The following is a 25,025-nucleotide window of genomic DNA, read 5'->3' on the forward strand; positions in this document are numbered from 1 at the left end:
AACAAAAACCATTATAGCCAACTAAAACTTTTTCCTTTTAAAACCAATGTGCTTATTAATAGGGAATATATATATATATGAGGTCTGTCTGGAAAAAGTCCAGCCACTGTTAATATAACGAGAACAGTTTGTACAATATCAATGTAACCTGGTAGCTGAGGAGAGTGAACTGAAACACAAATGTGTGAACAATCCGGACTTCACTGTATTCATCAGTGGGGTAGTAGACACTGGTAAGTGAGCATATGTACTGTGTAGCCATCACATTCAAGTGCCTAGCAAGTAGAGCAATGAATCTGCATTAAATTTCGCATTAAGCTTGAGCATTCCTCTATGGAAACTATTTAGACAATTCATAAGGCTTTCAGGATGATGCAATGTGTGCAGTACAAATAAAAGTGTGGCACAAATGCTTCAAAGATGGTCAATGGACTTTCAGTCAAGATGGAGGCCTAGACAGGCATGCTGCATCTCCCTCCACAACTAAGAAGAAATACAACTACCTCAAAACTAGAGACAACCAGATTTCAAAAAAAGTGAGCCCCATGGAAGTCCACCAAACAAAGATATAAAGAAGAAATACTCATCCAGACAGGTAGGAGGAACAGAGCTGGGGCAGAGAGGATGCAGTGTGGTGGCGGCAGCATTGGTGGCAGAGGCAGGCCAGCAGAAAGTGCAGACACACATTTTAAAAAGTTGGAAGGGACACCTGGGGAGCATTCCCAGCCCCACACCAGACCACACAGCTCATGGTCCCAGCGCCAGGGAAAAGGAAGCCTCATTGCTTCTGACTGTGCAAATCAGTGGGGGTTGAGGCAGAGGAAGAACCTGCCAGTCTCTCAGCAGAGTCCACTTGTATACAGGGCCCCCATGGTCCTAGAATATTTGCAGACCTGCCCATTCTGGGAATAATCACCAGGGAAATAGCGAGAGAGGCACCAGTCTCATATGGAAATGGGAAAAGTGCCTGGAAAAGGGATGAGTGCTGAGCAAGTGGCATTGTTCCCTCTCAGATAGCCCCCCCCCCACATACAGTGCCACAACAAGGTGAAACAGGTCACCCTATACTAACAAATACCTAAGGCTCCACCTCTTACAATGTAACAGAAGTAACAGCTCTACCTAAGACACAGAGGCAAACAAACACTGGAGCCTATCAAAATGAGGAGACAAAGAAGTATGTCCCAACAGAGGAAATGGATCAAGGTTTCAAGGAGAACTAAGTGATGAGGAGATAGCCAACCTAACAGACACAGAGTTCAAAACACTGCTTATATAAGATGCTCACAGACTTGACAGATATGCAAATGCATAAGAGAAGAAGTGAAGGCTATGGTAAGTGAAACGAAGGGAAATTCACACTAAACCAATGGTGAAGGGAAGGAAACCAGGATTCAAATCAATGATTTGCAACATAAAGAACAAAAAGAACAGTGAACCAGTACAGAATGAAGAAACAAGAATTGAAAAAAAAATGAGAAGAGACTTAGGAACCTCTGGAGTAACTTTAAACGTGCCAACATCCGAATCATAGGGGTGCCACAAGGAGAAGAGAAAGAGCAAGAAATTGAAAGCTTATGTCAAAAAATAATAAGGAGAACTTCCCAAATTTGGTGAAGGAAATAGACGTACAAGTACAGGAGGCACAGAGAGTCCCAAAAAAAGCTAGACCCAAGTAGGACCACACCAAGACACATCATAATTAAAATGTGAAAGGTTCAAGATAAAGAGAGAATCTTAAAAGCAGCAAGGCAAAAGCAGAGAGTTACCTACAAAGGGGTGCCTATAAGACTATCAGCTGATTTCTCAACAGAAACTTTGCAGTCAAGAGGGCACTGGCAAGGAGTATTCAAGGTGATGAAAAGGACTTACGACCAAGATTACTCTATCCAGCAAAGCTATCATTTAGAGTGGAAGGGCAGAGGAAGTGCTTCCCAGATAAGGTAAAGCTAAAAGAGCTCATCATCACCAAGCCCTTATTATATGAAATGTTAAAGGGACTTAAGAAAAAGAAGATCAAAACTATGAATGTTAAAATGACAGCAAACTCACAACTATCAACAAGTGAATCTAAAAAATAAAAGCAAAATCCAACTAAGCAAACCAGAATATGAACAGAATCATAGGTATGAGGATCATTTGTAGGGTTATCAACAGGGAGGGGGCAGGGGGAGAAATGGGGAAATGGTTCAGGGATTAAGAAGCATGATTTGTTGGTACAAAATAGACAGGGGAAGTTAAGAATAATATAGAAAGGGTGAAGCCAAATAACTTGTATGCATTACTCATGGACATGAACTAAGTGGGGGTGGGATTGCTGAAGGGAAGGGCTGTACTGGGCAGAGGGGAGCAAAGGGAGAAAACTTGGGACAATTGTAACAACATAATCAATGAACTATACTTAAAAAAAAAAAAAAAGAAAAGAAATATGGTCAAGAATCAGTTGAAAGTGATCCACGTTCTGGAAGGCCTGCAACAAGCATAACACCTGAGAAAGTTGAACGTGTACAGGCTGCGATCAACGAAGACTGGTAACTGACAGTATGAGAACTAGAAACTGATCTGTAGATTTTGATGCAGCATCTTGGCATGAAACGTGCCATGGCAAACTTTGTTCTGTGGTTTCTGCTCTCAGAGCAGAAGGAACATTGTGCTGCATTTGCTAGTGACTTGATTCAAACTGCTACCAATGAACCAGATTTCCTCAAGAGTGTTTTGAACAGTGGAAGAGACACTGGGAGAACTGTGTGGGGTCCCAAGGTGTCTAGTTTGAAAGGGACTGAGACATCATTATCCTATGTATTTTGTATCTTCTTCAATAGATGTCTCTATTTTTCATAGTATGTGGCTGGATACTTTCTGGATAGACCACACACACACACACACACACACACACACAATTATCTAAAGGATGACCAGAATTTTCACAATAAGAATGCAAAGAGAAAGCAATACATGATATTTACATTTACTTCTGACACCTTTTTTTCCAGCAAGACAATATTTTTGATAGTCAGGTTTCATTGAGAAAGAGGATTTTCTAAATTTCTTTATCTCCTCTTTGAATTATTATCATAGAGTTCCTTACAAGGCACATCCTAATCGAACAGGAAGAGAAGGAAGACAAAGTCTACCTTTTCTTACTCTAGATTGTGAGGATTATGGGAAAAAGGAAAGCAAATAAAGAGAAAGCAGGTATTTAAATATGTCTCAGTCTCTCCTCTGAGCAAAAATGATAGATAAGAGCGTGGGCTCTGACTCGGAACGCAGGGCAGTGTTAAGTTATGTTTCTCTTTCCTGCACTGCAAAGCAGGGGTAATAATATTAGGGACCTCGCAGAACTGTTATGAAAACTAAGTAAGGGCTTAGAATAGTGTACTAAAGTGCTTAAAATAACGCTTATTACTTAGTGGCATTGTTATGGGGGATGGGCATGGTGGGAATTACTGAGGGATTTTGAAGGAACACTGAGAGTGGGCTCAACATCTCTTTCCCACTTTGGAGTCTGGAAGATCACCTCAAAGGCTGCCCCTGCACCAACGTGGAATAGCCACATCAAAGCAAACACTTTACCAGAAGTGGGGCAGAGCCTGCCTTCCTCCAGGACTGTCAGCAGTTCTCGGTTCCCATGTACCTGAAGGGGAACAAGAACCAAGGGTCTGGTAGAAAAGTTTTCAGAGGGGATTATCCTTTTATTAAGTCTTTTTTTAAAAGTATAATTTAATGATTATGTTGTTAGAGTAGTCCCAATTCTTTTTGCCCCTTGTTTCCCTCCACCAAGTACTACCTTCCCTCCAGCAATCCCACCCCCTTTAGTTCATGTCCATGAGTAATGCATACAAGTTATTTGGCTTCACCCTTTCTATATTGTTCTTAACTTCCCCTGTCTATTTTGTACCAACAAATCATGCTTCTTAATCCCTGAACCATTTCCCCATTTCTCCCCCTGCCCCCTCCCTGTTGATAACCCTACAAATGATCCTCATACCTATGATTCTGTTCATATTCTGGTTTGCTTAGTTGGATTTTGCTTTTATTTTTTAGATTCACTTGTTGATAGTTGTGAGTTTGCTGTCATTTTAACATTCATAGTTTTGATCTTCTTTTTCTTAAGTCCCTTTAACATTTCATATAATAAGGGCTTGGTGATGATGAGCTCTTTTAGCTTTACCTTATCTGGGAAGCACTTCCTCTGCCCTTCCACTCTAAATGATAGCTTTGCTGGATAGAGTAATCTTGGTCGTAAGTCCTTTTCATCACCTTGAATACTCCTTGCCAGTGCCCTCTTGACTGCAAAGTTTCTGTTGAGAAATCAGCTGATAGTCTTATAGGCACCCCTTTGTAGGTAACTCTCTGCTTTTGCCTTGCTGCTTTTAAGATTCTCTCTTTATCTTGAACCTTTCACATTTTAATTATGATGTGTCTTGGTGTGGTCCTACTTGGGTCTAGCTTTTTTTGGGACTCTCTGTGCCTCCTGTACTTGTACGTCTATTTCCTTCACCAAATTTGGGAAGTTCTCCTTATTATTTTTTGACATAAGCTTTCAATTTCTTGCTCTTTCTCTTCTCCTTGTGGCACCCCTATGATTCGGATGTTGGCACGTTTAAAGTTACTCCAGAGGTTCCTAAGTCTCTTCTCATTTTTTTTTCAATTCTTGTTTCTTCATTCTGTACTGGTTCACTGTTTTTTTTTTGTTCTTTATGTTGCAAATCATTGATCTGAATCCTGGTTTCCTTCCCTTCACCATTGGTTTAGTGTGAATTTCCCTTCGTTTCACTTAGCATAGACTTCACTTCTTTTCTTATGTGTTTGCCATACTTAAGCATATCTGTCAAGCCCATGAGCATCTTTGTCACCAGTGTTTTGAACTCTGCATTTATTAGGTTGGCTATCTCCTCATCTGTTAGGTTGGCTATCTCCTCATCACTTAGTTCTCCCACTTGAACCTTGATCTGTTCCCTCTTTTGGGCCATACTTCTCTGTCTCTTCATCTTAACAGGCTCCTGTAAGGCGACCCGTTTCACCACGTTGTGGTGCTGTATGTGGGGAGGGGTCTGAGGGGAACAATGCCACTTGTTCAGCACTCACCCCTTTTCAAGACATTTCTCACACTTCCATATGGGACTGGCTCCTCTCTAGCTATTGCCCAGGCTGTTGTTCCCAGAGTGTGTGGGTCTGCAGACGTTCTGGGACCATTGGGACCCTTTAAACAAGCGGACTCTACTGAGAGACCAGCAGTTTCTTCCTCTGCCCCAACCCACACTGGTTTGCACAGTCAGAAGCAATGAGGTTTATTTACCCCAGCGCTGGAGCTGAGCTGAGGGGTCTGGTCTGGTTCTGGGAGTGGTCCTCAGGTGTTCCTCTACACTTTTTGAAATGTGTGACTATGCTTTCCTCTGGTCTGCCACTATGTCGCTGCTGCTGCTGCTGCTGCTGCTGCTACCACACTATGTCCTCTCCTCCCTAGCTCCACCCCTGCTACCTGCCTGGATGAGTATTTCTTCTTTATATCTTTGTTTGTTGGACTTCCATGCAGCTCGATTTTCTGGAACTTCTGGTTGTCTCTAGTTTTGAGGTGGTTGTATTCCTTCTTAGTTGTGGAGGGAGATGCAATGTGTCTGTCTAGGCCTCCATCTTGGCTGGAAGTCCTTTTTATTTTTATTTTAATCTTCATCTAAGAGAATATGTTTTCATTGATTTTAGAGAGGGGAAGGGAGGGAGAGAAGCTTCAATATGAGAGAGAAACATCCATCAATTGCCTTCCATACATACTTGCTGGGGATTGAACCTAAAACCTTTTGGTGTTCAGGATGATGCTCCAACCAACTGAGCCACCCAGCCAGGGCCAGAGAGAATCCCCTCTGAGCTCGACCACTGAGCTGGTAGCTCTGGGATGGGAGCCCATATAAGTCATAGCAAATCTCAGAATGGGTCACATCACTATGAGAGCCAAGATAGGGCAGAGTCAACAAGGGAGCCCCCTGGGTCCTTAAGAGCAGACAGAGAACAAATCATGAGTTACCCTGGCAACAGATTTCAGCCACCGAGGTCAGCAGGACGCCCTGGAGCAGGCCAAGTGTCTCCTCAGCACACATCAGTGCAGGGGTCAGCCCAGCCCTGCCCAGCAGCTCCATAGCAGAAATTCACAAAGAAAGAAAAGCCACAGGATGCATCCAAGAGCCATCAGTGCCTCCCCACCCCCCGCCCACCACAAAGTGTACATAAACCATGCCCCTCTCCATGCGCCTAAATGTCGTCTTTGGGGGAGATGGGTGGATATATGAAAGACTGACTATTCCACCAAAACTGAACTGCTCACCATTTAAATTAGATCAGATTGAAATCTAGTCCATCCCTCCTTTTACCACTTGTCCAGCAGGGTGGGGACTTATAAATACATTACATCATTTAATAGATATAAAGAACTTGCCCCTTTTTTTACATTTCATTGTGGTGACAGTAAGTTTATGACTTTGCTCCTCTTCCTCCCCACCCCCACCCCATGTACTCAGGAACATACCCACACCTACAGAGACAAAAATTGCTGTCTAAAACCAGCTTCAGGAACAAGCCAGAAGAGTTTGAGGCTCTAAAGTAAACAACAGGAAGAAAACATTTCCAAAAAAAAAAGAAGACACTCCTGGTAGTAGGGAAAATGCAACAGCTTCCATGAACTGAATTGGAAGGTATAACTTTTTTTTGCTCTCTTCCTGGCTAATCAGGGGAGAAAACGAGGGCATCATACAACCAGTCAATAACACTGTTATTTACTTACTTTGTAGAGTAGGCTTATGCTTTGGGGCCTATTAAGCAAACTACAATTAAAGAATTTTTTAAAGATAGTGGGAACATAGGAAAGAACAACAGAAATCCCTAAGCCTCAATCTTGGGAATATGCTAGAGACCACCCCACCCTTGGTGACCAGGAACCCTACTCAGCTCCACCAGTGTGAAGTCAGACAGTGTCCTCAGGCTGTTTATCAAGTTCCTTGGTAAATCCACAGGGTTTCTGTGCCAGTAATAAAACTACTAGCTCAGAACAGGCTGGGTGACCTCAGAAGGGTCCTCTGGGACTGGAGGGGCATTGGGGTCACTGGAGAAAATGAGGCTGTGACTCCAGTTCAAAAGGCTACCTGCCAATATGCTACCTGTCACCACTGGAGTATACATGCTTCCTCTCTCCCTCTCTCTCCCTCTCTCCTCCTCTCCCCCTTTCCCCCTCTCCCTCTGTCCCACAACACCCCCCCACACACACGTGTCTGCATGTGTACACCTCCCCCACGGGCTGAGGCCAACACAGGCATCCCACATCAGATGAATGAATAGCAGGTCTGTCCTGCCAGCTGTGTGCTCTCTCCCACCCAAAGAAAGCAGTAGAGACTCAGACAGCAAAGTCTGGAGAAGCCCATACAGTCTGTTACGGCAGTCGGGACGCACTCGGGGCGTGCGAAGGCACCTGAGGGAAGCACCATGGAATCAGAAAGAGAAATCATCGACCTTCAAGTAAGTTCTCTCTGGAAGAGAGGAGAGTGGAGCTGGGGAGCTGGGGTGAAGTTGGGGGAAGGAAGGATTAATATTTTGGTCACTTGATATTCCCCCACCCCTACATCGATTCTCGTTCCTACCTCCCCTCTCCAAATGCTCCCTTGGCTGTATCTCTTTATTTTCTCTTTCTCTCTCATTCCCTGCCTGGTTCTTCACTTGTTTTTAAATATGTGAGAAACGGATTGTTTAAATCCCTCTTGGCTTCTGCTTCCTTTTGTCAAAGAGCTAATTAGATTCATGTTACCAGAAAATGATTTCACATTCTGCATGGCGCTTTTCCCAAAACCCCTGGACAGCAGAGAGTTGCTTGAGAGCTGCTGGCCAGTTACCTGGAGACAAGGGGAGATATGAGTTTTGAGGTTAGGAAGAAAGGCAGCTGGCCAACTTTGCATTTTACAGGTTGGAAAATATGAGGCATTCCTCGGCTCTCTCCACAAAGCTCTGCTGTGTCAGACAGTGTCTCTTTTGGACAGTGCAAGAAAAGAAAGTCAGTCTAGTCTACCAGGAGGAGGCAGAGACATATGTCCCTCCCTCCCTGGGATAGGCTTGCAGGATACCAAAGGGTGCTCTAGTGAGAGGAGAGTCTGATTGTGGGATGTGGACATTCCCTGACTCTGTTTCTTGGATAGCGTTGAATCAACCCTTCTATAGTGGATCACAGTGGTCATATGATGAATTCTTATAGTGTCTGACAATTAGAGTGGGGAAGAACTATTGAGATCAAGAATTTTTGGTCACAGAGTATGTTCTTCAAGCAAAATCTTAAGCAGCACCCCAGTATATGCTTCAGATTCAGGAGGAGTTGCTGTGTGTTGGACAGAGTGTGAGAGACTGGCAGGGCCCCCAGCGCTGACTCCCAAACTTCCACCCCTGAGACACAACCAGGGAAGTTCTAACATTAGTTGGAGTAATATGTCAAAACCACTGATCTAGCACAACCACATACCAGTGTCATTTTCTTTGCTTCTTATTCAGCCCCAAACATGGACTCACATCAGGGCTTGCTGGCCCCTCTGCCTGGAACCCTCTTTTCCTTGACTGGCTCCTAGTACATTCAGGTCTTGGCTCAGCTGTTACTGCCTCGAGGAGACCCTTGCCCCACCTTCTCTATAGGAACCTTCCTCCCAATTTAACTTTATCATTAGTTTTATTTCTCCCACAGCCCTATGAACTTTTTGAAGTTACATTGTTTATTACTGATTACTTATAATCTCACTAGTACATAAACTCTGTTAGAGCAGGATCTGCTCTGTTTTATTCATTGCTATATCTCTAGTGCCCAAGGCCAGTGCACAGTAACTGCTCAGAAAATATTTGTTAAGTGAATGAGTTAAGGAAGTCATGAGTTAGATAGATCACTAATAGGCATAAGGTCAGTCAACCAGAACATGACAGAGTCCAGACTTCAACCCAGGACTTCTGATGCTTCATCTAGTTCTTTTTTTTTTTTTAATTGATTTTAAAGAGAGAGAGGAAGGGAAGAGAGAGAGACAGATGTTGATTTGTTGTTCCACTTATATATGCATTCATTGGTTGATTCTTATATGTGCCCTGACCAGGGATTGAACCCGCAACTTCGGCATATCGGAACGACTCTCTAACCAGGGCTTACCTAGTTCTTGCTTCCGTTGCATCCATAGTAGCTCAGGAAACAGTATTGCTCATTTCCAGACTCTGAAGAACAAGTGCTGATGGACTAAACAATCCTGAGTTACAGAGTAAGGGCTCTGCATTTTAAAGGTTCAGAAAGAAAGAAGAAGGTAGGGCTACGGACAAGAAAATTACTGATAAATGTCTCTGTCTCTGGCAGGTAACTAAAGTGTTGGGGTACTTTTCTCTTCTTCATTAGAATTATTCTCTCTCTCCTAACATATTCCTTTATATTGATAGTTTAGTCTGCTTTCCTTCGATCATCTATGTATTCAGTTGGTCAGAAGGTTATCCATTGGTTTCTACAACTTCCCATCCAGCTCTGGATCAAATTAGGTCTTGAATCCTCTTTGAAAACTAGTGACTGTGATCTTCTGAGAAGAGGGTGAGCCTTGGTTATGGACAAGTGGAACTGTCTGTCCCCTAGGAGCATGATTTTACCCTCTCCTCACATGGCTACCACTGCATGAAATCCAGAGGAAAGACATAGATAAAGGCCCTAGAACATTATGTACTAAATAAATGTTAATTTTTCCTCTGTTTTTTTTTTTTTAATGGTTTCCCAAGGTTGGTAAAAAAATCTATGGACTGTAGTTAAGTCATTTCATCCATTTATTCAACTAATAGTAGCTGATTAATGACTATTTCACTTTATGCTTGCTAGGTATGAAAAGTTATCTTAGTTCATGAGGTCATTATAATGGGTTCAATTTTTGCATGAGCTAAATAATGTTGCCCTGTTCTATAGCCCCGAGACAATTTTTTTTAATTAAAAAAAAAAGCTTTTTTAATCCTCACTAGAGGATATGTTTATTGATTTTTTTATTTTATTTTATTTTTTTAGAGAGAAAGGAAGGGATAGAGACAGAGAGAGAACTATCAATCAGCTTCCTTCTGCTTGTGCCTGGGCCAGGGATCAAACCCACAACCTTTTGGTGTTCAGGGATCCTCCAACCAACTAAGCCTCCTGGCCAAGGCCCAACACAAATTCTTAAACTTGTAAATGTGTTATCTACTCCAAGAAGAACAGGTAGAAACATATTAATGATTTATTGTTTTTCTTCCTGAACACCTTAAAGCCCAAATACAAACAATAATCGCACAGTATTTAAACTATGGTAACTTTCTTTACCATATAATTATTGTTCTCCCCTTTATAATCTTGATCTTGGAGACTTCATTTATGTTAAGCACAATGATTAACTCTTATTGATCACTACTCCATCACCAAAACAAAACAAATAAAAAAAAGAACAAATATTTACTGAGCTTTAAAATTGTACTAAGTACCAAATAAACCATGATATCTGATCTTAGAAGACTCATCATTAAGTGGAAGAAATATACACAATTATATAAGGAAACTGTTTAGTTAAAAAACTATTTTTCCAAAAACATGATTCAATTATTACCAATGGACAATAAAAGCATTACCGATGGCTGACAACTTTTAATTGTAATGATAATCTTTATAGTTTTCATTTGTATTACAGAAATCATAGCTAATCCATCAAACCTGTGATTTCAAAAATTTTATTGCTTAGAATGATGCTAAAGGAAGTGGCATGGTATGTTTTACCACTTTATGCCAACCTTGTGAATGACATGGACACAACCTGAATGGCTTAATAATTGCATCTGTCTTCACTGTTCAGAACTGTGGCTGGTTTGGATGATATGAATCACAGGTGTATTTGTCTTGCATATTTCTGCATTATTCTCACTAAAACATTGAAATCACAAACAGGGCACAACTGAAGTTTGGGAAACTCCAATCTAAAAAACATTAATTTAAGCCTCTGTAGTTAGTGTTGTGGGTGTTACCCTAGGTCAAAATCTATGAGACTGAAATGGTTAGTAGTGGTACAATTATGTGTAAAAAAAGACTAACACACAGTACTCAAGTGAGTTTCCTCTCTACCAGGTAAATGCCTGAAACCAACCCTTTCCTAGAGCTGTGACCTCCAAGCTTCTGTCCTTCCCCCACCCTGCCAGGGAGCTAAGGCTGCTCTCCCAGACTCTATATTTGACTAGGTTTCAATCTTTCCTCAGCTCCCAAAGTCTGAACATGTGAAGGATTGAAGAAAATGCCTTACTCCCCCTTCAATCAATGATGCAATCCCACCCCTAAGTTCAAGCCACTTGCCCTGTTCCTTCCCCAAAGGGAGTTCCTCTTCTGCTTACTATTTGCCTAAATAGATTCAGTCCTCTGTCTCCTTTTTTCTACCTGTGCTGAATGCGGAGGGAGATGTGAAGATGATCAGAGATGGTCTTCTAGTGGAGGAATGAAGACTTGTACATACTTAATGCAAATTTAATGTAGAAAAGGTTAATTAAGTTCAGCAGGAAAGAAATGTTAATATTATTATTTCTGGATTATGAATGTCTTTTCTTCTTCTTTTACTTTTTATTTCCTCTACACATTTTCTACTAACCCATATATTATATTTAGAATAGAAAAAACCCTGAGGTTTAAAAAAGGAAATTAGAGAAACAGATGCGCCTATATGCAAATGAATATATGTCTGAACATGGGCTCTGGAGTCATATATACACACATATATGTTTATTCTCTGTCTCTGATTACCATAGAAAATAAACAGCTGATGAATCTTTTTTTAAGTGGGCATCCACTTTTAAGTGGTTGTTTCACTTTTAAAAAGTTTTACGCAGTATCTCAATTCTTGTTTTTCATATCTGGATATGCTCCAAGAACAGACTTTAGCAATGTGATATCTTCCCTGGCTGGTGTGGCTCAGTGGATTGAGTGCCGGCCTGCAAACCCAAAGGTCGCCAATTTGATTCCCAGTCAGGGCACATGCCTGGGTTGTGGGCCAGGTCCCCAGCTGGGGGCACGTGAGAGGCAACCGATCAATGTATCTCTTGCACATCAATGTTTCCCTCCTTCTTTTCCTCCCTCCTTTCCCCTCTATCTAAGAATAAATAAATAAAATCTTCTTAAAAAATATGATGTCCTGCAATAGGCCCTTCAGAGGGACAATACCAGACATAAGTAGAAGGGGGTGAGGTGGTTGCATCCCTGATTTAGAGATCTTATATCTGACAACTTCAGTAATATGTCTTACTACCACCTAAAGGAAAATACAAAAAGCACTTGTATTAAATAGATAGATACACAGATAGATACATTTAGAATAAAAGACTACTTAAAAGTTTTTTAGAAACACAGAAATGTAAAGGAGATGTTAGAAAGAAATGTTTTTTAAGTAAAGAGAGAAATTTATAGGAGAATGAATGGCATCTATGGATTACTCTGTCAAATTACACATGTACCTTCTATAGAATGAGACTTATGCATTCTCTATTCAGGTCATCCCCATTTAGTTGGAATGACATGTTGTAGGTGGTACATTGATGGATAGACAGACAGATGACTTCATTTGGGATGACTTCTTGGAGGAGATAAGACTGGTGAAATTCGTGAGAACAGTATGAACAAAGGCTAGAAGAAGGAAAACACAGGACATATTTGGAAAAGGAAAAATAGTCCAATTTGTCTAGACTAAAAGGTGAATGGAGGAGAAACAGTGGCAAATATGATTAGAAAAGTAGGTTGGAACCAGATCATGAGGGTCTTTGAGGGTCTAGTAACTCTCCTGAGAGGTGAATTGACCAATGGCTCTTTGCTCTACAGTAGCACTGGGGCTCTTAGGTGGAGGTCTTGGAAAGAGATGGGCAAGTAATAAAAAATCTGGTTGTGCCTCTTAAGAACTAACTCCTCTCCCAGATTTGGGCTTCTAAATGGGACTTGAAGGGGCCATTAGTCTCATAGACCAAAGGCCTTGTTTGATAGAGGAGAAAAATGAGGTCCAGAGATGTGTGACATATAATTGGGCCTTAGAATCCCATATGATCTGCCTAGAGTCACCCATGACACTGAGCAGAGTATCCAATAGACAGCAGGCAAACTACTCAATAAACACTGTATTTGTCGACAAATGTATATATTCAATTTTCCGCGCACAGTGGAAGTGTCTTTCAAATACAAGATGTAATCTAATCCTCCCAACTCCCTGATGGTCATTACTCCACCTCTAATGGATGAGAAACTGAAGCTCTGAGAGGCCAAGTACAAGATCACAGAGCAGGAAAGTGGCAGGTCTAGGACTCAAACATTTTTACTATACTCTAGCTCAGTGGTTTCCAAATGTGTTTCCTGGAGCAAGAGTAGTCCATCACATGGGAACTTGTTAGAAATGCAAATTCTCAGTCCCCACTTCAGACCTACTGAATCAGACACCCTGGGGACAGGGCCCAGCAATCTGTATTTTAACAAGCCCCCTGGTAATTCTGATGCACAAGGTTTCAGAATCACAGCTTAGACACATGGCTAATTGATGCAGGAGGAATTTGGAGGCTCCAAAACTGGCCTTCTTTCTCCTAGTTAATCCTAGATGAGCCAACAGGTAGCACTTGCACAAGACTTCGAGTAATGCAGAACCGCCTCCCCACACACTGATACTGGCTTTAGGGTAGAATTTTGCTGAACCCACATTCTACAACGTATTCCTGGCATAGACCTCATCCAGAGGCAGAGCTGCTAGGCACTTTTTGAGAGCACAAAGGATCTAAGCCTCACAAATTCAGACTTCTTGTCTCAAGGCAAAGTCCCACTAGTCACTGCTACTATATGTGTATGGGGATTTACACCCACTCTGCTGAGAGGTGGTTGGGATTACTTCAGCTTGGGGAAGAGGTGTGTTAGATAGGCCTACCCCACTGGGGACATTGTAAGCAGAATGAAGAACACAGGTGAAGACGGATGTCTCTCTCCCATTACCTTGCCCTACTTTTCATGGGAGGCAAGAGAGAAATTTCCCACCATGCACTGGGGCACAGACTTCTGGCATGGGGGGATGCCCCCTTTCTGCAGGCATCAAGGAGAAAGAGCAGAGGGGAGTAGTATTCCCAAAGAGTCTGCCCAGGGTCTTGGGAACAGGAGTCAGAAGGGCAGGGGGCCGTGCTGAAACATCAGTAAGTGGGAAAGAGTTGCATCTGCCATCTGGAGGATCTCTACAAAAGGGCTAGAGTGTCCTGAAACAGTGAGCCTCAGAGCCACAAGGTCACCAGGCTCCACACCAAGAGAACGGAAAACTCCTGGGCCTCTCCAGAAGTGAACTCCCTGTTTCCACAACCCCCCTCCAGGGAACCGGGGTTGTTGACCCCCAGGTGCGAGGGTCAGGCTTTGGTCTTTGTTTTTGTGTGTTTGCCTTGTGCCCTGGGCACAGAGTCCAGGGACTGATAGTCTGCCTAGATACACATTTTCATACCTCATCTGTACATAGCTAGGCTGGGTCTCATTCAAGCAGCCAGGACCTTTCCCCTTCAGTTGCAGTTTCCTAGAAGTGTGACCAACCAGTGTTGTGATTCAATAGGGCTCAGTCACAGCAGATAGCAGGGCAGGGTGAGGTTGGCAATGTTGGACCTTTAACGCCACGCCCTATCTCTGTCTCTCTGGTTTTCATACTAATCTACATAATTTAATGCCCGTTCACACCTATCATTGTGAACTGTCTTTAGAGGGTTAGGGGTGTGGGTGAGGAGCAGAAATCTTGCAAAGCCCATGACTTGTCCAGGTTGCCACAATAGAATCTCTGTTAACCAGACCCTAGGCTACCCTGGGCAATCGCTGGAGGCCAGCGTCTTTGAGACCCACAGAGCCTCTGAGCCAGACATCTTTCAGGCCCTTGAGGAACAGTCAACCGGACAGATACTCCAAACCCTTTGCTGAGGTTTCTCCTCTCCTGGTAGTTGTAGGAGTGGCTTGAACAGGAGGCAGGCTGTGGTGGAGGGGGGAGCAAGTGATAGGCAAGCTTTCTGCTCAATACAATTTCCACTGGTGTTCGAGTTCAGTGTTGCCTGTGCATGCTTTTCACAGTAATAGCAGCCAACTGGTGTGGATGGGGGTTCAGTGTAAGATAGAGAGAAAGAGATAGAGAGGAGAGAGAGAGGAGGGGGGATGAGAGAGAAGAAGAGGATATGTATATGAGAAAAATACTGAGAGACCAAAGAGAGCCTTGTTTTGTTTTCCCATTCTTCATGAGATTGGCAGTATTTTTCCTCCTCCCTTAAGAAGTCAGCCTCCTTCCCTACCATTCTGATGTGACCTACTTATCTGCTCCCTTAAAGGGAGGTATCTTGGAAAGCATCTCTCAGTCCAGGGCAGTCTGTCTAAGTCTCAAAGAAACAAGCACTGTAATAAGTGAAGTCCAGGAGCCATAAAATTGCAGAGGAAGGTAGTAGGGAAGTTAGGTGAAGCTGGGGAAGGAAGGGAAATGGAGGCTGGAGCCCTGAGAAGAGAGTTTGGTGGTGTGCTCTTGGGCATCAGGACTATTCATGCCTTGACTATGGTGAACAGGTTTTGGACCCAGCAAAGAATACTGGGAGCAGCTGATGTTGACTCCTGGAGAGAGTGCCCAAACAGAATAAAAATAAAATCCCAGTTCTTGCAACTTTCCTGCTTTCTGCTCCTAGTTTCCTGAGCTGATCTATCTTATCTCTGAGCCCCAGTTTCCTTCTCTGCAAAATGGGGACAATAATTTCTACCTCAGAAGATTGATGGGAAGATTAAAAGATTTACCCCACCCTCTGTTCCCTCCTAAAAAAAACTCAACTACATCTCAGAACAATGCACATTTATCATAACACTACCATTTACATGTATCTGTTTTGTAGGAAGCACCGTATATAGAGTTTATCTCAGTTCTGTGAGGAATGTATTATGACCATTTTACCAATAAGGAATCTGAGGCTCAGAGAAGTTAAATCACTTAGGCAAAGTCACACAGCAGGAAGTAGCAGAGCTGAGGTTGGTGCTCATGGCTGTCTTACTCAAGGCATGTTCTCTTAAATACCTCCCCAAGCCGTAACGTCACTGGCCTTAATGACAAAGGAATTGGCACAACTTTTGTTCCCAAATATTTTTTTTTTCCAAATATTAAGTAAATTTAGAATGCTGAGTCACATTGGGCCCCTGAGAAATCAAAGAATAATTGGTTTGTATAATGCTATCATTTTATGTTAATCTTGGCAAGGAGGAGAGATTGTCTTGCAGTCTGGAGACTATAAATGCCTATCTTGTTCTAGCCTCTGGGCCTTCAGTCTGGCTTCCCTCCAATCCATTCTCCTTACTGTAGCCACAGAGAACATTTTCCTGCTTCTATCACTGGTTCCAGGCTACCCTCAGGATTATGCATACATCCAAACCCAGAGTGGCCAAGACCTATCCTGTCTTTCATCGGCCCTAGGCTTAAGAAGCCCTACCTTATTTTTTGTCAAATGTATTAAAATATACCTAGGTTACCTACCAGATGTAAACTTCTTATGTAAAACTTTTGAAAGGGTTTTTCATTATTTGAATTTTGGAAGGATTAATTTAAATGTTTAGTTTTCATATGTAGGTGCCAATAATTTTTTTCAGATCTCAAATATTCGGGGCCTTTGGAAAGCTCCTACTCCTGAGGACTGGGCATGTGGTGCTTAATGGGCAAAATAGCCCTCCATATAGCCCCATTCTCCACTCCCTCACTGCACAGAAATTTATTTATTTTGACCTAAATTCATGGATGCCTATCTTCAGTTTCTTTGTGTGGAAAATAGAAATAATAATGGCACCTACTTCATATGGCTAGTAAGAAGATAAAATAAGTTTTAGTATACCGAAGCCTTGCTACACAAAGCGTGATTCATGGACCATCACTTCAGTGCTTGTGAGAAATGCAGAATCTCAGGCACCACCCCAGACACACTGAATCAGAATCTGCAGGTTAACAAGATCCACAGATGATTCAAATGCACATTGAAGTTTGAGGAGCACTGTAGTAAAGCACTGAGAACAACAATTTTCTTTCCTTTTTAAAAAAAATATTTATTTTTTAGAGAGAGGGGAAGGGAGGGAGAAAGAGAGGGAGAGAAACATTGATTGGTTGCCTCTTGTATGTGCCCCAACCAAGGGCAGAATCCACAACCTAGGCCACGTGCCCTGACCAGGTGACCTTTCACTTTGCAGGGAGACACCCAACCAACTGAGCCACATCAGTCAGGGTAGAACAATGATTTTCAACCTTTTTCATCTCGTGGAACACATAAATTAATTACTATAATTCTGCAGCACACCAAAAAATATATTTTTTGCCAATCTGACCAAAAAAAGCATAATTTTGATTGATTTACAAAAAGAAGTAATCACCTACCGTTTTTGCTCCAATGTGACTTTGTGAAAAATTAAGTGCCTGTATTTGTATATAAGGATTTCTTGTACTAAGAATTAACCAGTCAGATGCAACCTAATTATGCCACATGACCAAGAAGATACATCTCTATTAACGACCTATGCATTTATGGTTCAAGACAGGGCATTCACACTGGATGGCGATTGTGTTGGCTGTTATTTTTAAAACATGCAATACCTGACTATTTCGTCAGGGACACTGATCTTTCTTCTCTTAAATTGTCAAAATAAAAAATGACAACAGCCAACCCAATCGCCATCCAGTGTGAAGGTTACAGTCAAGCTGGGGTTCCTACACTGGGGTAGCTTCCCTCCACCTAGAGGGAGACAGATAAAGAAATAGGCAAGCACAGTAAGGGCTACCAAACAAGGATGCATGAGTCCTGTAGGAGACAGCTGAACCAGGATTGTGCCCTTTATTTTACGACCTGAAAGATGTTTCAGTCACTCAAGATACCTCTGCAAAGTGACAAAGTGGTCTCTACTTAAAGAGTGGACTGACTGCATCCAGGTATGAGAGGAGCAGGAAAGGCCTTTAACTTTACTCTAGGAATGCATATCGACCGCCCTTGCTGTCTGCTCACAAAGCAAACAAGGGAACCATAGGGATTTGAGTCTAGACAGTATTTGGTGTCCAGGTACAAGTCCCTTCACTTAGAGAAAACTTGGAGCTTTTATGCAAACCAAACCCTCAGTAGCCTTCATTTCCTCGTTTCCAGAACTAGAATGACGATTCGCCTCTCTACAGGGTTCTCGTGAGGATTAAGTGAGAGGACAAAAGTAAAGTTCTAGACCCAGAGAAGGGGCAGAATCACGTGTCCCTTCTCGTCTCCCCAGTGCTTGAACCGTGTAGCCGCTGGACGGATTTAAGCCTGAGGGATGGAGCTTCTACATTGCAAAATGTTTCTTTTTACAAGTACCACCCTCTTTTCCACTCCCCCAACCTGGGCTGGGAGGCTGAGATATGCTGCAATCTTGTTGTGAACAAGCCGGAAGGGGGGAGGGGGGAATCAGTTAGTGTCAGGTGGAGTTGTTTTGGAGGGAAAAAAAGGCGCAAAGGCACAGTGTTTTCCCGAGCCCTAAACAGCCCTGATAGATGCCCTGAAAGCTCCTGAACAGATCCGGCACTGTGCGGCCACGGCGAACGTCCGGCAGCCTGCCCGTCCTTAAGTGGTGCATTCCCTGGCAGAGACCTTCGTGGAAACATGAATATTCTTTTCCTAAGGAGAGGACTATGTCCTCTGCAAAGAGCGGGCCTCCCCCGCCCGAATTGGCTCGGGAAAGGCGGACTAGCACTGAGCGGAAAAGGCTGAGCTGCCCGGCCGCCGCTGATTGGCTGGGAGGAGACGGGGCGGTGGGGGCAGGCGGGCCGAAGGGGCGGGGTGAGCAGGGCCCAAGGGCGAAGCGGGCGGGGCCCAGGGGCGCGCCTTGGCGGGAAGATCGGGTGGATGCACACAGAATCAGCTGACTGGCTCAGCACGCGGCCAAGGTGGAAGCTGGCCTAAGGATACCCTTCCCCCATCCGGCCCTGGGGCATTCCTTGCGTTTGGCCTTGAGCTTTTGTTATGTGGCTTATCTACCCCCCTTCACCCCCTCCTCCCCGCAGAAGAGCGAGAGCGATCCTGAAACTTTTTGAAAGCAAAATAACCCGCTCCCCCCGCCCCAGCTCAGCTCAGCCTTTGGTTCAAGTCTGTAGGACAGTCCGGCTAGCTTCTGGTTGGGGGAGGGCAGAAAGGCCTTTTCCTGTCTCTCGGCCTCAGGAGCGTACTTGCTGATCCGGTGGGTGGAGCCCACTCAGAGCTATTTCGGTTCCTGATTTGCAGAGGAGCCTTTGCTTTCCTTCTTATGTTCCCATAAGCTCTCTATATGTTATTAATAATAGCTACCACTTCCTGAGCACTCGCCTTATATCAAGCAGGCAATTTACTACAATTTTTCTGGTATTTCTGGACAACTGTGTATCATTAACCTCATTTTACAATGAGAAAATTTGAAGTTTAGAAAAGCCAACTTTCTGAATGTCACAGCTATAGTAAGTGATTCAACTGGGATTCACGCCCTAGGCCAGCTCACTCTTAACTGAGGACTTCCACCTTGCCATACTCTCTGGATGAGTCCTATGCCAGGACTATGTTGTAGAATGTGGTGTTCTGCTAAATTCCACCCTAAAGTGACATTGTTTTCTGTTAAAGAACAAAAATTCAATCGAGTAAATTGAAAGTTCTAATTGGCTTGAATGATTCATAAATGGGATAATATGCCATCCAGCAAGTAGAGCTGAGCATACAATATGGAAGGTTTTACTAGGCAGAAGCTGGTGGGAACAAGAAAGTTACTATGGTCAGGGGAATGCAGGTTAAGGCCACCATTAGATATCACCTCACACCTGTCAGAATGTCTAGCATCAGTAAATTCACAAATAGCAAGTGAGGGTGAGGATGTAGAGAAGGGGGAGCCCTGGTGCACTATTGGTGGGGATGGGAGTTAGTGAAGCTGTTACGGAAGAAACTTGGCTCTTCTTGCCAACGCAATCAAGAATTGCAGATCAGCAAGTCTATTAGTATATAAGCAGGGTTTATTAGTGATATGTTCTCATGGAAGAGAACGGGCCTTGCCGCGGTTGGGGAGAAAGGCAAACGCTTGGGTGGCAAAAAGCAACGGTGGCAGGAGCAGGGGTGACAAGAGCATCAGGTCCTTTGTTCTGATGACTTATATAGTTGGTTGGATGGGGGTGAAGAAGTGACATATTGATTGATGGGTAAAGGTGGTGCCAGCTTTTCCCAGAGGTGGAGGGAGCAGGGGACATGACTACCTAAATGTAGGTATGGGGGCGGGGTGTTCTGTTAGCCCGAATCCTTATCTTGCTTCAGACTACCCTTGTTCATCTTGTCATAAAACAGATACGTGACAGGAGGCAGTTAATTGAAGTTGAGGCAGTTACCCAAAGTTATTTATGGGCTCTTTCTGTAAGCACTAGGGACCACCTCGTAAAATAGATAGTGACCAGTGGCAGACAATAAACCGAAGTTGTTTTATGGGCTTTTTCTTTGGGCACTGTGGACCCCTTCTTCTTCTCCCTTCTAGATCTTGGGATGAATAATTTCAAAGCCTTTATTTCCCAGATAGTGGAACTGATACATACAGAATTTCAAGGGCTTCCCTCCTCCAGTGCTAGCATGGTGTTTCTTATGATGTTGGAACACCTGGCAATATTATCTGACCAGGCTCAGGACTGCTGAGTTGTGGGTGAAACATGTCTCTCTCCTCCTCTCTGCCTGGATTTACTATCGGTCCTACCTAACAAAGCCACTGTGGAGAATAGTGTGGAGAGTCCTCAAAAAATTAAAAGTAGAATGCCTTGTGACCCGATGATTCTACTTCTGGGGATAGATTCCAGAAAAATTCCAAAATACTAATTTAAAAGAATGTGTGCAGGCCCATGTTCATTGCATCATTATTTACAATAGCCAAGATATGGAAGCAACCCAAGTGTCTGAAAGACTAGTGAATAAAAAAGTTGTGGTACATATATACAATGGAATATTAATTGGCCATAAAAAAGAATAAAATTTTACTATTTGCAACAGCATGGATGGATGGACCTAGAGAGTATTATGCTAAGTGAAATAAGTCAGTCAGAGAAAAACAAATAATATACAATTTCACTTGTAAGTGGAATCTAAAGAATTAAATAAACAAACAACATTAAAACAGACTCAAAGAGAGAGGGGAAGGGGTTTTGGGGGGCTGGATGAAAAAGGGGAAGGGATTAAGAAGTACAAATTGGCAGTTACAAAATAATCACGGGGATGTAAAGTACAGCTTAGGGAATATAGTCAATAATATTGTAATAACTGTGTATGGGTATTGGAAATATCAGGGGGTGAGGGGACACTTTGTCAAGTATGTGATTGTCTAATCCCGATGCTGTACACCTGAAACTAATACATAATAATATTGAATGTAAACTGTAATTGAAAACTAAATTTTAAAAAGAAAGGTATTAGCAAAAGAAAAGAAAGGTTTGTTTCATTACTTTCCCTTATGGAACGGGGCTGTCTCATCAGGCAGATTGCTTCAATTTCCTTGAGGAGTGGGTTGGAGAGGGCCCATGAAACAGATTACCTCCATGGTACTGATCAGAGAAAATTCCAGATTGACAGATTAAAATTACATTCCCAGAGGAGGTTAAAACTGCAATTAATCAGGTACTAAATCTAAATTCAGTCATAAGAAACTTCATTTTGAGCCTGCGGTTTTTCTCTTTGAACACATCAAAGACATTTTAGGGGGCTAGACTAGGAAACAACCTAACTCTAGAGAAATGTTAGAAAAGATTTCCCCTAGAGCCTCTTTCTTTAGCACAGGGATCTAAACAAAGCTAATGATCTGGAATTCTTACCTTACTTCCCTGAGAAGCATCTTAGCTTGGGGCACAGTTCTCCTTCTAACCTCCTGACCCTTTGCTACACTCTAGGTCCATCCATGCTGTCACAAATGGTAACATTTGAAATGGTTCACTTTGGCTGGGTAGTTCAGTTGGTTAGAGTATTGTCCTGATATGCCAAGGTCGTGGGTTCAATCCTTGGTCAGGGCACACACAAGAACCAACCAATGAATTATAAATAAGTGGAACAACAAATCAATGTCTCTCTGTCTCTGTTTCTGTCTCTGTCTCTCTCTCCCCTTCCTCTCTTTCTCTGAAATCAATAAATTTAAAAAATATATTGAAAAATATTTTTTCAAATTGTTCAAATGGCGAACCCTGCAGAGAAGGAACAAGGCATTCTATTTGTCCAAAGCCTCGCCAATTGGAACTCACCAGCATATCAGTCATAAATATCATTGATCTAAAGAAGTGGAAAGTGAGGCATGCGGAGCAACCCAGTACAGTAACTTTCAGGTTCTCAGAGTACTTGAGAAGTACAACAATCTCCCAGGTCCTACCTATGTACCCCCACAGAATAGACACATCCCATGTCCCCAGAATAATACCCTCCATGCCCCCTGAGTGAGTGGGTAGGACTGTTTAAGAAGGCATAAGTGGTAGCTTTGAAAACGAGAGCATTATACACATAGAAGAAAGGTTTTTGTTCTGATGAAACATCAGTAAAGCAATGTCTGCTTTTTATTATTTAAAAATAGTATAAGCAATTTGTCAATTAATTACACCTAGTGAACAGAATTACATAAGAGAAAAGCCTGAAAACCACCTGGAGGACCCATATCTTAAGATCCCTAGACACAGGGTATGCAACAGTTTGTGAAGATCAGTTCTTATCCCAATCTCCAGCCTGAATTCCCCTTGGTCATCTGGTACTGAAGTACAGAGGAGAAGTCTATGGTATTGGAGCCACAGAGGGCTGGGTCTCCATTCATGTACGAGTAAGCACAATACAAACCAGACATTTAAAAATAAAAAAAAAAAATACTGTTAAGAGGGGAAGAGGAAAAGATGAGTTAATGACTAGTTGAGCACTAAAGGTCCTGAGTCTTTGAAAGGAAGTTCTCAGCAACCACAGTGCTGTTCCTCCAGGATGTGATGTCTTAGAACCACACTTTTAACTTTTTCCAGGCCAAAAATATTTACCCTGTCTTAAAGCTTCAGTTTTCACATTTGTAAGATAAGGAGGTTGGATTTGATGGCTCCTAGGCTGCCCTCAAGTTTGGAAACTCCTGATTCTGCAATGGCCAGATATTTTCATTAAGTGATGCTCAACTCCGCCATCTCAATAATGTGTTAATCATCTGACCAACTACTCAGCTTTCCTGCTTTATGAGATCATCACTGCCAGTTCCAAGTGCATTTGGCTGCCAGAGAGCAAACATTCCATGTGTGAACAGGGATGCATATTGCTGTGACAATGGGTCTGGCAAATTTGAGGCATGTTTCTTTAATCTGAAATAGCACTAAATGCGGTAAAGTCTCCAACACACCACTGGAGAACAGGGCCTGGGGCAAAGCCTCTGAATTTTCTTTCAGGCAGCAGCAATCTTAAGGCCTCAGGGCTTTGGGGAACTGAGAATCAGAGTCCTAGAAACCTTACACCTACCAAGGATCCTCAGAAAGTTACCAGGTCTACCCCCCACCCCTCATACGCTTCATTACATCAGGACCATCATCAGCCTTGTCCATTAAGCTGAGGTTCTACTTGATACGACCTACAGTTGGGGCTAAAACCATCCACAGGAGGCGCTTGGGGAAATCTATGTATATCACAGAACTAAATACAGTCATGGCAAATGGTCACGATCTCAAAGTGACAACCCACACATAGCTTCCAGAAGGCATCAGTAGCTCCTTATAGGTACTTCCAACCTTCAAATTCATAGGTGAAGTAATAGATTAGGGTGAGGAATGGGATATTTTTTTCCTTTTAGTTAATTCTTACACAATGTTCTAAGTGCTATCACTGAGCTATATGAAAGATGTAGAAACACAGAAAAGGGAGGACAGTGGTAGGGGAAAGGGCACATTTATTGAACATTATCAACATAGTGGTTATGAGTACAGGCACTGGAGCTAGACTACTTGGGCTTAAATTCTGGGTCTTCCACTTCTGGCTGTACTGACTAACCTAAGTCAAATTACTTAACTTCTCTGTGCCTGTTTCTTATAGGACTATTATTAGGGTAAAACAAATTAATTTATGTAAAACACTAAGAACAATGCCTGCCCCATATAAGTGCTATATAGTTGTGACTCAGTGCGGCAAGTCCTATGCTAACTGCCTTACACTATCATTTGTTTAATAGTAACAATTCCTTTTGAAAAGAAAAATGCAGGAAATTGCCACGTTCTAGTTATAACAATGTTGTGACTAGGGGTATATATGAGGAAGGCAATATTCAGATATGTAGACCAAATCCTTGTTTCTTTTACTAGTCCCTCCTATATAAAGGGTTTCATACTATGCCTGCTTGCCTTTATTTTATTTTATTTTATTTTTTGACACAATAATATGAATTGGAAATCTCTACATGTCAGAATATGTAGCTCCACCTCATCCTCTTAACTGCTACATAGTATTACATAATATGGATATAGGGTAGATTATTTACACATTCCTATATAGTTGCTGTGCATCTAATGTTTACTGTATATAGCACAGGATATGGGCGGAAACAGAGTGGCAAAGCAGCATAGAGCATGGTTCCCCAAGAAGCTTGTAACTTTGTGAGGGAGATTCAGGATTTAGGTGACATAATCAGAGACCAGTACAAGAATGTATGTAATAAAATGTTAAATGAATTTAAAACTAAGTGTCAATCTAGTAATTTAATAGAAAATAACACATTGTATATAAAAATGGAGCTGAGGGCCTGCCTCCTGGAAGTCTTGGCTGAGACAGAGAACAAATTTACCCATTAGCTCCTCCAGCCTCTTGAAAATTACTCAAGACAAGAAGGACAAGTCTACACTCCCTTAACAAGCTGCAACACAGCAGCAGGTTGGTGTCTCAGCTGGAGGAGGAATGCAGCAGGCCTAGGTGTTCTGCAACTTGCTGGGCATGTGGGCAGCACCTTCCTTCTAAAGCAGTGCAGGAGATTGTCCTCACCTCCATCTTCTGATAAAGGC

The 25,025-nt window shown here is 42.6% G+C and overlaps 1 protein-coding gene across 1 annotated transcript in view; it reads left to right on the top strand.

Annotated features, from left to right (window-relative positions):
• The first annotated feature begins 7,310 nt into the window (after positions 1–7,310).
• Positions 7,311–25,025, top strand: part of NINJ2 (ninjurin 2) — a 107,113-nt gene continuing 89,398 nt past the window's right edge. The window contains exon 1 of the mRNA XM_090275719.1: positions 7,311–7,503. Coding sequence (XP_090131845.1) covers positions 7,471–7,503 — 33 coding nt within the window. The 5' untranslated portion in view covers positions 7,311–7,470. The remainder of the gene's footprint in view (positions 7,504–25,025) is intronic.

Source organism: Furipterus horrens, unplaced genomic scaffold (genome assembly GCF_987537825.1).
Source record: "Furipterus horrens unplaced genomic scaffold, mFurHor1.1.pri manual_scaffold_4, whole genome shotgun sequence".
NCBI lineage: Eukaryota > Metazoa > Chordata > Mammalia > Chiroptera > Furipteridae > Furipterus > Furipterus horrens.